Source organism: Montipora foliosa, chromosome 2, assembly GCF_036669935.1.
Source record: "Montipora foliosa isolate CH-2021 chromosome 2, ASM3666993v2, whole genome shotgun sequence".
Lineage (NCBI taxonomy): Eukaryota > Metazoa > Cnidaria > Anthozoa > Scleractinia > Acroporidae > Montipora > Montipora foliosa.
Window position 1 is genome coordinate 61,385,353 of NC_090870.1, and position 14,465 is coordinate 61,399,817.

Sequence of the window (14,465 nt, forward strand, 5' to 3'; positions counted from 1 at the left end):
CATTACTCTCTGTAGCTACTTCAGTGGTCAAAAGATTATTCTGCTAATGTTTTTGGTAGTATTATCTGTGGTGACTAGAAGAAGAGTTGTGTTGACAACAAGTGCACTTTTTGTCTATTATTTAAAGATTTACAAAGTTTTCCCAATTTGTTTATGCCCAGTAATATTTACAGCACTGCTCAAAAACAAGTCACCAAATGACACACTTGTTTTGTCAGTGCTGGAAATAACTTTTCTTTATTCACAGGACATATGTCCTTTCAAATCTTCATTTTGGTCGGACATTTGACAAATTGGACCGGACATAATTTATTGACGGACGACACCTTGAAGAAGATAACTCAAGATGTGCTGGTGAGATGTTCGGTCATCGTGTCCAATCATAATGTGAAATTGGCTGGACATTTTCAAAATTTTGTCGGACAATGTCCCATGACCGACTGTTATTTCCAGCACTGCTTGGGCAGTGGAATTATGTCCCTTTTGTGTTCATGCTAATATTAGTGTTTTGCTTTGAAAGACCACAAGTTAAAAAGCAAAACCAAGAGCTTATGACAGTTCTTCATGTGCAACTGGCTGAAGCAATAAACCTTGAAGACAGATCTTTATCTGCACAACTGCATGAGACAATACGATGCATCAAAGAACTTTCAGCACACAGGTATAGGAGTTGAGCAGTGAAGCAGTTATATGGTTCTTGCTGTGTCAAACTTAATGTAAACTATTCAAAAAAATGCATTTATAATGCACTGAAATGGAAGTATTCTTGTCAATGTTGGTTTTATTAATTTTCTGCCACCATTTGTGAATAGACTCTGATAAGAAGATCAATGTTGTCTAAACTTCATTTATGACGAAAAGAAGGCAATGACTATGCGAATCAGCAAGAAGCAGCCATGCAATAATCTGACCTGTTCTTATTAGAGTTTCACGGTGTGTCTGATTTTTTGTTCTTTTCTTTTTTAAATTTCTTCAGCTGCTCGAAACTGCTTGACTCTCTGGAAAGGGATTACAAGGCACGGTCCCCATACTTGGCATACTTAGTCAATGCACATCAGGGTTTGCTGGCTACACACGCTCATTTGGACAGACTGGTGGAAAGAGTTGAGAGGTAAAATACCTGCATATTAGTCCTTTGCTTCTTGTGTTTTTTTAACACCTTTAACTCATTATGAAATATCCTGGTGCAGATGTCCTGTGCAGTGGCTAATTTTTTACAAGACTAAAATAACTGCACAAGGGAAAAAAGCAGCAAGAAGTCTTGACTTTACTTCTTAAAACCTCAGTTGTTCATTTGGAATTAAGCAAATGTGACAATTTGTGTTTTAGGGCAGAGTTACACGGTGGGACTTTGTCGCATGTGACAAGCTTACAACAGGTCTTCAACTTGTTCACGATTGTCGTGTACGTCAGAAAAAAGGTCGAAGCATTTTAAAACGTGTTTTAAAACGCTGCAGCAATCGTAAGCCATGTCGTAGGCCCGTCGTAAGCTTGTCGCATGCGATAAAAATCGTACCGTATAAGTCGGCCTTAAGAAAGGCATTTGAGTTTTGGATAATTAACAAGACTTCTGTAAAAATACAGAAAAATGGGTGTAACTTTACATGATTACAAGTTGAAGGTCATGTTTTGCTTTTGGAGTTACTGCAGGTACCTGATAGAATAATATTATTTGTGTTCACCGGAGCCTCTGAGGAAACACCTTTGAAAATTATCATCATGGTAGTCAAAAAGAGCCAGCAACAAGAATAATGGCCAGATGCTTTTATGAATTGGACTTGTCTGCTTAAAGAAGGAATCGGTTTCAGTGCTGTCTGAGTTGTTGCATTATCCTTCTAGTCAAAATGTTTCTGACAACTTGTAACCTAATGGAAATTTGTTTGTAAATATTTCTTTCTGAATTTCCTTTTTGTTCATTACCAAAATGTGCTGTTATTCTCGGTGTGTGGAACGTGATGGGAATTTCTCTTTGCAACAGGGACAAAGTTATATGCCGCAACTTTTTTATCACAACCTGTGTTAACCTATTTCTTGAGTCAAAGAAAGGAGAAATCAATGCTTTCAGTCAGGAATTTCAAGCTTTACCCATTCCAGATGAAAAGGTTTGTAAGCTACGTGTGGCTGACTAATCACAAAGAAAAATAATTATTGCAACCAAATAGTACTGTCATTGGGAAAACTAGCTCTTTGTTTGTGTCATTGTTGTTGTTTTTTCTTGTTTTGTCCAGGTCCTGAATGAACATTATGTTTCGCTGGTCTGAGGGCTCTACAAAGCCATGCCTACATTTTTTTAATGTCAAGTTTTGTAACCATGACTTTGTACAGCCCGCAGACCAGCGGGACACATTGTCCTTTCAGGATCTTGATAAACGCACTAGTTCCCCACGGTAAATGGTGCGATCTGCCTTTTGTTTTAACCTGACAGTACTTCCTCGCAAGTCTTCGCACTCCTCAAACGTGTATATTTTTGTCGGTGCTTGGCTTACTCACAATCGCTTGTTAATCAATGATTCTAAAACCAAGTTTTTAATTGTTGGTTCATGCCATCAATTATCAAAAATCTTCGTTGGTTCAAGTACTGCTGTGCTGGTGTCTCCATCATCCAGCCTTCCCACAGTGACGGTTCGCAATTTAGGTTCCTAGTTTGACTCTAATATGTTTACATCGTAAAATCTGCACCAAGGCTTTTCATGGGTTGTACAAAATTCGAAAAATAGGAGATCCCTTAGTCCTGCTTCGTCCAAGACTTTGGTTCACGCGTTTGTGACTTCACATTTGGATTAATGCAAGTAAAAGCGAAGGTAATTCACGAGACTGTACGATTCCAGGGAATACTTATGGTCTTATAACTTCAAATTTTCAACTTTTTCTAGTGTGATTTGCTTGAAAAGTTCCTGCAAAAGCTCGCGGATGAAATAGAAAAGCATCCAATTTGGTCAGGTAAATATGATTGCTTTTGTTGCTGTGGCTTAGTTCTGACTTAAAGTGAAATATTAAACACTAGCAGTAGTGTGTAATATTTTGTGTACAAAAGCATCGTTAACTCCTTTGCCCTTACTTTGTACCCCAAACATCCGTTGAGACAGCTTTGTCAACGCTTCAAGAAACAGGAATTTATCAGGTACACGACCCCGGCCTTCCTCGTGACTGCGTGAGAGACAGTTACGAAACTAGTATCAATGGAAGCCGACGGTGCAAACGAACGCAACATTACTGGCCAGCATCATGTTGCGTCTGTTTGCACACCACGATTGCCAACACCATCCAACATCTGCCAAACCTATTTCTCCCAATAATTTTGGGAGTTGTTGCACCCGTTTGCGCGCAACCTTAGACTGGTTAAGTGATACTTGATATTTCACCGACAGGTGCGAGTGAAGAGCAGTTACAAGATACCTTTGTGACAACAGAGCGGGCCATAATGAGCAGCATTTTCAAATTTGCATTTTACCCCAATGGTAGCATCGACATGGAAAGAGACAGGTAGTTCATTAAATTTCCTAGGTCGAGAGCTTCCTCTCTCCATTTCAGTGCCATTTTACTGAAGGTGCCTTCTTTTTGGGCGGGTGCTTTTCAATCGATTTGTAGAAACAGAGGTTATAATTGGGCAATGCGAAAATGCGGAATGACAAACCAAAGATAATGAGAGATGTATCATTTGTGTCATCCAGCATTACGGATGACTTAATGACATTCTACCTTTTTTGGGCTCACGCCTAATACCCGAAAAATTCAAGGGAGATAACTTATTCTGAAACAATGGAAAGATATGGCATCGAATGGCAGGATGCTGCTTGCAGGAAAAGCGTGAAAATTCTCCTTTGCTAGCTCGTCTCTCTCTTGAGGAGTTATTTGGTACCTGTGACTCAGTAGCAGGCACGAAATAAGCTTAATGTCAAACAGGTGTCTTCATTTTTGGCAAAACGCAAGTCTTAGTTTGACGCTTGCAGTAGAGAAGATGCTAAATCTCTCTGATTTCTAAACCGTCAATAGGACCGTTTATACGAGGGAAAATAAGCTGCGGCTTGACATAAGACGCGAACACCCCTTATAAATGGTACAAAATCTACGTTCACGGCTTTCTCAAGCCGCGGCTTATCCTGACCTGGGAGTTTATACTCGTATAAGTAGTTCCCTTCGCGTATTATGTACGCCGCGGCCAGAGTAAGCCGCGGCTTATTTTCTCTCGTATAAACGGCCCTAATAACTCACAGGTAGCATCCTACCCTTGAAGAAGTATTTGATGTATAACAAATTGTTATGTTCTCACGTTTTACTGTCTTCCATGATTATCGATTTCGTTTAATGTCTCTCAATGCAAATTTCAGAACATTTCATGATCATGTTAAAGCTCTTCAGGATGTAATTCACCCCAATCATAAGGCGGTGCGCGTGGCCAAGGTACGTGTGCCTTAATTCCTCAAATCTGTTTTGCTGTATAAAATATTTGTTACGTAAAATTCTTTGTGGAAATTGTCCACTTCCAGTATCAGCACACGACTTTCATTTCACGAAAAAGAACGAGCTAGGTTTTGCGACCAAGTGTGGTTTGTAAAAACAAACGATTGCATATAAATATCATAAAAACTCATTCCACAGTGAGGGTTGTTTGATTCAATGCTCCCGGATTGGACGAATCGCGTTGTTACATGTGTGAGAAAAACATTGAGAAGTTTAGGAAGCGCCCTCTTTTTAAAGAATAAGAAAACAATTAAATCAATAGTTGGCGGTTTTGCTCGCAACAAGGAAAACCTTTTAGTAACAATTTCTACAAACATAACAGCATTTGTTTACGTCCTGTGTTGTTAGATGTATCGGCGAGAGGCTCCCTGGGACTCAGCTCAAAAGGAATTACTCAAGATTAATGCATACAAGGTGAACACTAGATCCGTAATCCTTGAATACTGATTGGCCAAGATCTTGATATCCAGTGGTCGAAAATGTGACCGTTCGGACCACTGCTTCCCATTTGAACCGCTCGTTTATTTACTCCGAACTTAATAAACAATTTTTGAATCCGCCGCTTTAAATAATGTAAGAGGCACAAAAATATGTGAATGAAACTAAGGGTGCGTTCGATTGACCGTATTCCGGAATAGGAATACATGGAATACAAGTTGGAAATCCTTCGTTTTTGCGGAGATTCACATTAAAATTGTCAAATATTTGCTAAAATGCTATTTTAAACATATTTTTACGATCCTTGCAGGTTCGAAACGCGCCAAACATACCGTTTTAATCATCACTCCACGTATTCTTATTCCGGAATAGGGTCAATCGAACGCGCCCTAAAATTGATTCGGACAGTGAAAACCATGACATTGAAAGTGAATTTACTACCCCCAAGAGCAAAAGATTTTACAACGAAACCAAAACAATCTTAACTACACTACTACCACTACTACTACTCCTCCTCCTGCTTACTTTTAAAGATACGACTGTATAACTTAAACGGTGAATATTTGCTAGTGATTTTGTCCCCCCGTCGTAGTTAAAAGAAAACCGGAATTCAAGAGATATTTGAATCCAATTGTGCAGGGTCGAATGAATGATCGTTTTTTCTTTTGTTTTCGGTTATTTTGTCAATAACTTTTGTAATTGTATCAGGATAGCGAAAGCCGGGTCATTGATTAAAGAAATGAGAAACGATAGTTGATAGTTCCAGTGTGCAAGCGTGACGAACACGCTTACAAAGAGTGCGCACTCCCACGTCGCAATTTTTCTCGAAGAAAGCTAAAAACAAACAAACAATCAACAAAACAGAAGAGCGAAAAAAAAACACGTTATTCAGCGGCCTTTGTCGGTCCGTATCCTTCGATAGGGAGTTTAAGAAACCACGACGGCTATGGCGACGAAAATGTCATTTCAAAATAGTTTGAGCTATTCTAAGTATTTCATGATTATTCCATCTTGTTTATATTATACAATATGGGCGAAGCGTCCTATAACTGGATTGGTACGGTCGTCAAAACCTTAAATTTGGTCATTAGCAGGCTAATCTCTGGAGCGGATTCAGAGCGACCTTAAAATTTTTCAATTGTGTAGATGGCTATGAATCTGCTCCAGAAATTTTTTTTAACTTTGCGGAAATTTTTATCCTAGCGTGCTAATCACTCTCCAGCGATAAAAAATGGGGGTCACCGAGTTCGTTTTTGAGATATATGTGTTTGAAGACAAGATATAGGCTGTTTTTAGATGGCTCTTTTGTTGCCATGGTTATCTTTTACGTCACGTTAATGAGTGCGGATTCGATCCTTCCAAATAGTACAGTTTGTTGAAAGTGCTAAAACTGGTTTGAGCCTCGTTAAAAACATGATGCTTGCCCTATGACTGGTTCTACTGATTCCAAGGACTAGACCAATTTACCATTAAGGGACTCAGTTCTCGTTAGTAAGCACCTATTTACTACGAAAGAAATAATCAGTGTATGGCGCCAGCCCAGATAGCGTGGCTTGGTTTCGATCATATCTGGAGGAGCGAAGACAGTTTGTGAATCTAGGGCATATAACATCTGAGCCGAAACCTGTGAGGCAAGGGGTACCGCAGGGATCAATCCTCGGTCAAGTTCTATTTCTCCTATTTGTGATTGATATGCCTCTATATTTGGACAACTCCACTATTGTTATATATGCTGACGATACCATCCTGTCCTTGAGTGCAAACTGGAATAATATCACTTCCTTAACCCAAGTTCTTTCTAATGACTTGGAGAATATTGAGAAATGGTCAACGGAAAAGAAAATGTACATCAATACCGAGAAGACTAAAGCGCTACTTGTCACAGGGAAAAGGTTACAACATAAGCGTAGTGAGGAAACAACAAGCTTAAAACTATGCCTTGACGGCACAAAGATCGACCAATTATCGCGCCATAAATTATTGGGTTTAATCATTGATAAAGATCTAATTTTGAAGCACACATAGATGAATTGTTTAAAAAACTTTCAAAACGAATTGGACTGCTGAGGCATATTCGTCCTTATCTCAAACGAAGGCACAAGTTAAATTTTTATCTCGCTGTTATAAAGCCAGTTATGTTGTACCTCAGCCCAACCTGGTCATCTTGTAGCAAGGAATTGCTGGGAAGGGTCTTACAGATGCAAAAGAGAGCTGCACTCATTACATTGGACGCCGAAAGAACAACATGCACATTAACTATGTTTAATGAACTTAACTGGTTTTCATTCTTTATCGAGGCGTATATGAATAGATGTTCTATAGCCTTCAAGAGACTGGAAGGCACAACTCCAGATTATATTAATTCTATATGAAAGACAAATTCTTAGATTCATAACCGATCCACTCGTTTTGCAATTTTAAATTTTCACTGTCCTGTTTTTAAGAAAAACACAGAAGGAGGCCGGAGTTCAGTTTTAGCGTACGAACTATTAGAAGTTGGAACGAACTGTCTTCTGAAATTGTATGCGAATGTAATTGCGAAGCAAAGAGAGACAGGAAATGTTGAATATATTTTAAGCAGTTAAGAATCTTTTTATATCAAGTCTGTAAAATAACTTGTTTTAGATAGTGAGTTACGTGCCATCATGCAACATGGATAGTTTCTCTTCTGATTTAGAAAATTCTGCATTAATCAATTCGCCTCTTAATCAAGATTTATCAACAGCTATTGATTTATTCAATTCCACTCTTCAATCTATAATTGATCATCATGCTCCCGTTGTTCGCCGATCCGTTATTCTTCGCCACCATACGCCGTGGTTTACGGATGAAATCAGGGTTGCTAAGAAAAAGAGAAGAAGGCTGGAAAGACAGTGGTGTACTGATAAGACCAATGCCAAGCACCAGTTGTACACTGACCAGTGTCGTGTTGTAAATGACTTGATTCGGAATGCGAAGGAGGTCTACTACTCATCAAAAATAGAGGCCAATCGGGGAAACCAACTAATGTTTTTTCAAGTGATTAATACTTTGTTATACAAAAAACCTCTCTTGCGTTATCCTTCTGCAAGTTCTGACTCTGCTCTAGCTGAACGGCTCAAGTCTTTCTTTGTTGACAAGATACGACTTATACAGGAATGTTTACCTGCTTGCAGTCCCAATACTCCAAATTTACCCTCAGAGAATTCTGCTACCCTGTGTCCCTGTGAACTTGTGACCTTCCAACGTGTCTCTACTGAATACATGGCTAATCTGATCAAATCAATCAAAGTTAACACTTGTGCTCTTGATCCTCTGCCTGCCTCTGTCTTAACGAAATGTTTGCCAACTTTGCTGCCAGTAATTACTGATATAGTGAATCGTTCTTTAGAGGAGGCTTTTATGCCTAATGCACTTAAGTGTGCTTCGATTACTCCACTATTGAAAAGTCTAATTTAGATCATGAGGAGTTTAAGAACTTTCGTCCGGTGTCTAATCTTCCGTTCATTTCTAAATTAATTGAGAGGACGGTTGCCGCCCAACTTGTGCATTATATCGATGAGAATAATCTCAGTGAGAAACTACAATCTGCCTACAAGAAACAACATAGTACTGAGACCGCCCTTTTGAAAGTACATGATGACATCTTACGAGCTGTAGACAATGGTGCCACTGTCGTTTTGTTACTGCTCGATTTATCAGCAGCTTTTGACATTGTTGATCACAGTTAACTACGCGACAGATTGAAGATGCGATTTGGTATCAAGGGAAGGGTCCTCGCTTGGTTCAAATCCTACCTAGCTTGTCGGAGTCAATTTGTCTGCGTGAATGGAACTAGTTCCACCAGGTCTGATCTTATCTACGGTGTTCCGCAAGGTTCTTTTCTTGGCCCTATTTTATATCTTCTGTATACGTCCCCTCTTGGTGAGGTTATAAGAAGACATAATATGAATTTTCATTTCTACGCAGATGATTCTCAGGTTTATTTTTCGTTCGACTCTGATTCGCCTGTTATTGTGCCCAGAATTGAAGCATGTTTACGTGATATTGCAACATGGATGTCCCTGAACAAACTTAAACTTAATGGTGACAAGTCAGAGCTTTTGGTCATTGGATCGCGACATCGTCCAGCCTCTCAGCTCCTCTCTTTCACAGTGGTTGATGGGTCAGCTATAAAACCCTCTCAGTTTGCCAGCAACATAGGTGTAATTTTTGACAATAAACTGAACATGGATCGTCAAGTTACTGCCATCTGTAAATCAGCCTTTTTTCACATTCGTAATATCTCTCGTATTAGGACGTTTTTGTCAGCTGAAAACACCCAAATGTTAGTGCATGCTTTCGTAATTTGTAGATTGGACAATTGTAACTCTCTCTTATACGGACTTCCGAAAGACTTAATTCATAGACTTCAGTTAGTTCAGAACTGTACAGCGCGTCTGATCCTATGTGGTGCTAAACATGAACGTATAACTCCTTTACTGAGAGAACTACATTGGCTTCCCGTGGAGCAGAGGGTTATTTTTAAAATCTTACTGTTAACTTTTAAAGCTTTAAATAATTTAAGTCCTAGCTATATTCGTGGTCTGTAACAAACTTACAAGCCATCTAGGAGTTTACGATCTTCAACTATGAACTTGTTGGTGACACCTAGATCGAGGTTAAAATGTTATGGTGATCGTGCTTTTTCGGTTTGCGCTCCTAAACTTTGGAATAATCTTCCAGAAAATGTGAAATGTAGTCCAAATCTTACATCTTTTAAAAGCAATCTTAAACTGACTTATCTTTTTAAGCGCTATTTTAATTTGCAGTTTAATTTGCTTTTGTATTTGAATTTATAATTTACTAAGTTACTGCTTTTTAACATTTTATTGTAAAGCGCCTTAGAGCTCTAGAACAGGGCGCTATGGAAATGTATTATTATTATTATTATTATTATTATTATTATTATTATTATTAAATAAGATTCTAGGCAGTTTTTAAGTACTATTTTTGCCTTTTTTTTATAGCAGCAGTGTAAAACTTTTTAATATTAATTTTTGATTTTATGTTTTATGTTTTATAGAGGGCCACAAGTTTCAGTTTTTATAACTGTCGCGTGTTTATCCTCTTTAAATAAAGGCGTTACCTTACCTTACCTTACATATTTTAAATTAAGGATTTCGTTGATAGCATAACTTTTTTCCCTTCCACAGACACCCACTGACAAGCTCAAGTGTGTGAAGCGTTGCTGTGCCACTATTATGAATCTTCTATGTATGGCAAGCGAGACCAGTGTTCCTGGGGCGGATGAATTTGTGCCCGCTTTGGTTTATGTAGTAATACATGCTAATCCGCCTGACCTACTCTCCACTGTTCAGTACATCACGGACTTCTATGACCAGAGGTTGAGTGGCGAGGAAGCGTATTACTGGATGCAATTTTGCGCAGCCATTGCCTTTATCAAAACCTTAGCATATAAATCTACCTGATGATATTCATGTCAGCGGTAAGAAGTGAAGGCAGCAATATGCGTGTGGAGTGGGAATTAGGGTTTTAAAAGAAGTTTACAGACTAGAAGCCTCAATTGATGAAGGAAACAATGGGTTAGCTTTTGAAGTACTTCGACATCGTGAAACGCGAAGAGTCAAGAAAGAAATATACTCTTTGTTATATTTGAACGGGTTCTATTGAATCATATCATTGGCTGCGTGTTGGAAGCGAAAATAAAGTTTTGGTTCGTAAGCAACAAAGAATGTCACGGAGATCATGTTGGTGCATCAAAAGGAAGAAATCTAGAGCGGCCACAATGCTGAATTTTACACAAGCCTTCGGGAAGAATTGAACCGATTTTTTTTTAAATGGCTTATTTCGTTTTGCTAAAGCAGCAAGTTAGCATATCACATAGTATGGACGCTTTCCTTGTGTTTTTTTCTCCTGTAAACAACTACAAGAATTTTTTAAGTTGTTGTGGTTTTATAAGGATTACCACCGTTGAGCCCCATTATGGGCTTTGTTCACTTCTATACTAAAAATTGACAACTTATTTTTAATTAGGAAATAGATAGAGGAAAATCTACAGACATGTACAATATAGACCTTATTCATAAATGGCGGCCAATTTATAATTTTTTTGTCGAAGTGCAAATTAGCCTAACAAGCCTCGATACCATACAGTGAATTGAAAAGGATTCTTGCTCTAAAATGAGGCTTGGTAGGCTAATTTGCACGTGGACAAAAGAATTATAAATGTGACCGCCATTTTTATGAATAAGGTCTATTTTGATACGGTTTTCCTGTTGTATCCCTTAGTTTTTGTTTACTAATCGCTTATTTTAGGAACCAGGATCAAGATTATTTGGGGGTGTTGTGGGGGAAAGGTAGGCTCGATTACCAGTCGCTGTTCGGGAACCGGAGCCCGCGCTCCTCCCTGAAGACACGGCTGGACGCGTGAGGTGAGCCATTGTTGATCTCCGCCAATCAGAGACTCGCCTTCTCAAATCGAGCAGGCATAAATTATTTTGAGAGGAAATGTTGAAATTGTATCTGCAAAGGTATTGCCTGTGTTCGAGCTTTACAGTGTCTTTAAGGTGGAAAACATCCAAGATTTCGACAACGGAAAGTGTTTGTGAAGCTGGAGTCTTGTATTATGTCGTTTTCTGCCGTCTGAGTTCGGAAACTTCACTAATTTTCCAGTCGCCGGCAAGAGCAAATTACGGCTTTTAAAGCCATTGTTATTGCAGTTTCTCCTCAGACTTCGATAATGCAAGAGCAAGTAAAATTCTTCAAGGTCATTTGAAATTACTGCTGAGTTTATTTTTGGCAGAACGAGGGGGCCGATGAGGCCGAATGAGAGATCTGAAGCGCCCGATTACTGATTTTTTTGATGAGTCACCGGTTGAATTCAAACTCATATTCTATTTACCATTTCACCAAAAACTCAAGCTCGCATCATGTAAAAACTTCACACAAGTGTTTTAGGCATTGTTGAGTAATAATTAATGTTTTAGGCTGTCTGATTCCATTTTTCCGCAACTATTAATTTTCCACGCGTCCAAACGGGGTTGTTCTTGGGGATGATACCCGAAATGCGGCAGATAAAAAACGCATGACCCACCCCTAAGTGAAGGCTGAAACTTACATGACCCACCCCCTGTTACTTTAAAGATTTTTGAAATTTATTATATAAAACAGTTCGTGGTGATAATCCAAGAATTATTTTAGTACTTTGTAATTGTAGTCTTGCAGAAAGAACAACACCGTAGGGAAAAGCACATTCATTTTTTACTATATATTTTTTGTATTTGTTAACAAAAAGAGACAAAAGAGAGATTTCTTTTTTTATGAGTTTAATTTCGGTTTAACAGTTGTATTTTACGAGCAAAGATAAAATTGTACGTCGTTAAAGCTGCCATGCTTCAAATTTATTGTTAGCTGTTTCAACAGAATCAAGCCCTCGATCATAAAAAAAAAAATTTATGTAACAATGTGCCTATTCCTGTTTAAAATAGGATGACCCACCCCGAATGGGTCGCTGACAATCGAAGACCCACCCATCAGCGTACGGGGCGGGGGGGCTGCAGCCCCCCCAGTCGGGGAAAAAATAGTATCATTCAGGTAAAACTGATGTACCGTTCGGGCAAAGACACAGTAAAAAATACTTTATTATTTAATATCTTGATTTATTTGTTTTCACCCCGCAACTTGCCTAATCTTCTAAATGATCTCTGTCCTACTTCACGGGATGGCTTACTCGGATTTAGAACATTGAGTTCTGCCGAGGGACTGGGAATGATAATCAAGACCGCGCTGGGATTGGAACTGCGTATGAGTAGTTTGGCGGCCATGTTGATTTATGTCAGTTCTCGAGTGCATGTGTATCTGGTGGATTGAAGTATGTCTTTGTCGAAGTCTCGTAAAAGATCATATCGATACCGTGTGAAATGTGAAGAATGCGAAAAAGAGTCCGACTATGTAGAAGCTCATTCCCGAATTGTTCACAGCGGCCGAAATGTGAGATGTCTGCCAATGGTAGAATCGTCACAGCTGAAATTAAGTGGTTTCTTCTCTAAAAGCAGTGCAGCAGTCGAATCTCCAGGTCAGACACAGGAGGCATCGTTTGTTGGATATAGTCCATAGAGTGAAAAACGTACAATTTCATCAACAGACGAAACTGTTGCAATGCGAGATCTTGAATCAATCGACCAAGATTCACTTACACCTGATGCCTCAATAAGAGACTTCCAGAAACCTAGTGAGCCCAGTACCCCGATAGATAAAGACATTCAATCAGATCTCAGAGGGATTGCTGAACTAGAGCAAGAGTCACCAAAATTTTTCCCGTACGCCGATTGACTCACCCACCCCTTGCTAAGGGCTCAAAAACTGGTGACCAACCCCCTTTCTGCTCCAAATCTATACTTTAAAACGGTAAAAAAACCTGGGAACGAGGTTGTTTTATCCTAAACACTTCCGTGATCCATATCAATCCCCACTTTCAAACGTACTCCGTGGCCCTGGATAAATTGCATTTGAAAGACTGTGCGCCATAAACAGAAGCCTGGGCTCAAGTGATTCGTAATAATCTATAAAGGATGAGGCTATTTCGCTGGTGGTGAGTTCATAGTACACTCTTTTTATGAAAACCGTTTTCATAAGAACGTTCAGATAAGATTAACCAAAACCAGGCTGAGAATCAGTTAAGAATGTCTATACTTTGCTTATTTGTTTCGTAAACGAAACGTAAAACCGTAGTCTGAACAGCACATGTAACTCAAATACTTTGGAGGCGTTATTGTATGAGACACTGAAGAACGACGTCAGGCTCAAATCGCAAGAAAAAAGCAGAGTGTTCAGCCTCAGCTCCGAAATGAGACGTCTCTTAAAATTTGCACGCATTGCGTACGTGTGGATAGTGCAGTAAGCTGGTATTGTGTTTTAATTATTTTTGCAGAATTAATTTTCTTTTGCTGTTATCTAATTTTGTTGTCGTTTTTGCGATCCAATTACGAACAGTTTGATGTTTTCACTTAAGTAAGCCCTATCAGATAGGGTTGATACCTGGATGGGAGACTATTGGGATTAGGTTTATTGGGATTTCTCTTTTGTATTTGGTTGTTAAAGGTTTTCTGTAATCTTCTTTTCACGTTTTGGATGAATAGCGACGGAGTCCCATATGTAAAATAAGGAGAGAGCATGCGAATATCTACGATGCTCTAGGGTCTTTAAACCAACATAGTTTAGTAAGTCACCATATGAGGTTGACTTAGCCATGTTCAAAAGGGTTCTAATGGCATACTGATTAGTAAGCTCCAGTTTGTTGGAAAGACCAGATGACAACCCAACTAAGACTGGAGCACAGTACTCTAGGTGTGGTAAAATAAAGGCCTTGTAAATGCTGAGATCTTGACTCTAACACATCTTGATTAGGGTGTGATAGATACAGTGTCGTATCATCAGCATAGAGCCTTAGTTTGGCATCGTTGACAGAATAAGTGAGATCATTAATGAATAGATTGAACAAAAGAGGTCCCAATATTGATCCTTGTGGAACACCATGATGGGTTGTTTTCCAGTCTGAGTAGGTGTTCCCGATCTTAACTCTTTGT

General features: G+C 39.0%; 1 protein-coding gene across 1 annotated transcript in view; it reads left to right on the forward strand.

The window, feature by feature from the left end:
* The window catches only part of LOC137984545 (GTPase-activating protein and VPS9 domain-containing protein 1-like), a 28,552-nt gene extending 16,022 nt beyond the window's left edge, over positions 1-12,530 (forward strand). The window contains exons 6-13 of the mRNA XM_068831712.1: positions 521-661; positions 977-1,111; positions 1,979-2,102; positions 2,874-2,940; positions 3,369-3,483; positions 4,329-4,401; positions 4,810-4,875; positions 10,074-12,530. Coding sequence (XP_068687813.1) covers positions 521-661; positions 977-1,111; positions 1,979-2,102; positions 2,874-2,940; positions 3,369-3,483; positions 4,329-4,401; positions 4,810-4,875; positions 10,074-10,349 — 997 coding nt within the window. The 3' untranslated portion in view covers positions 10,350-12,530. The remainder of the gene's footprint in view (positions 1-520; positions 662-976; positions 1,112-1,978; positions 2,103-2,873; positions 2,941-3,368; positions 3,484-4,328; positions 4,402-4,809; positions 4,876-10,073) is intronic.
* Positions 12,531-14,465: the final 1,935 nt, after the last annotated feature.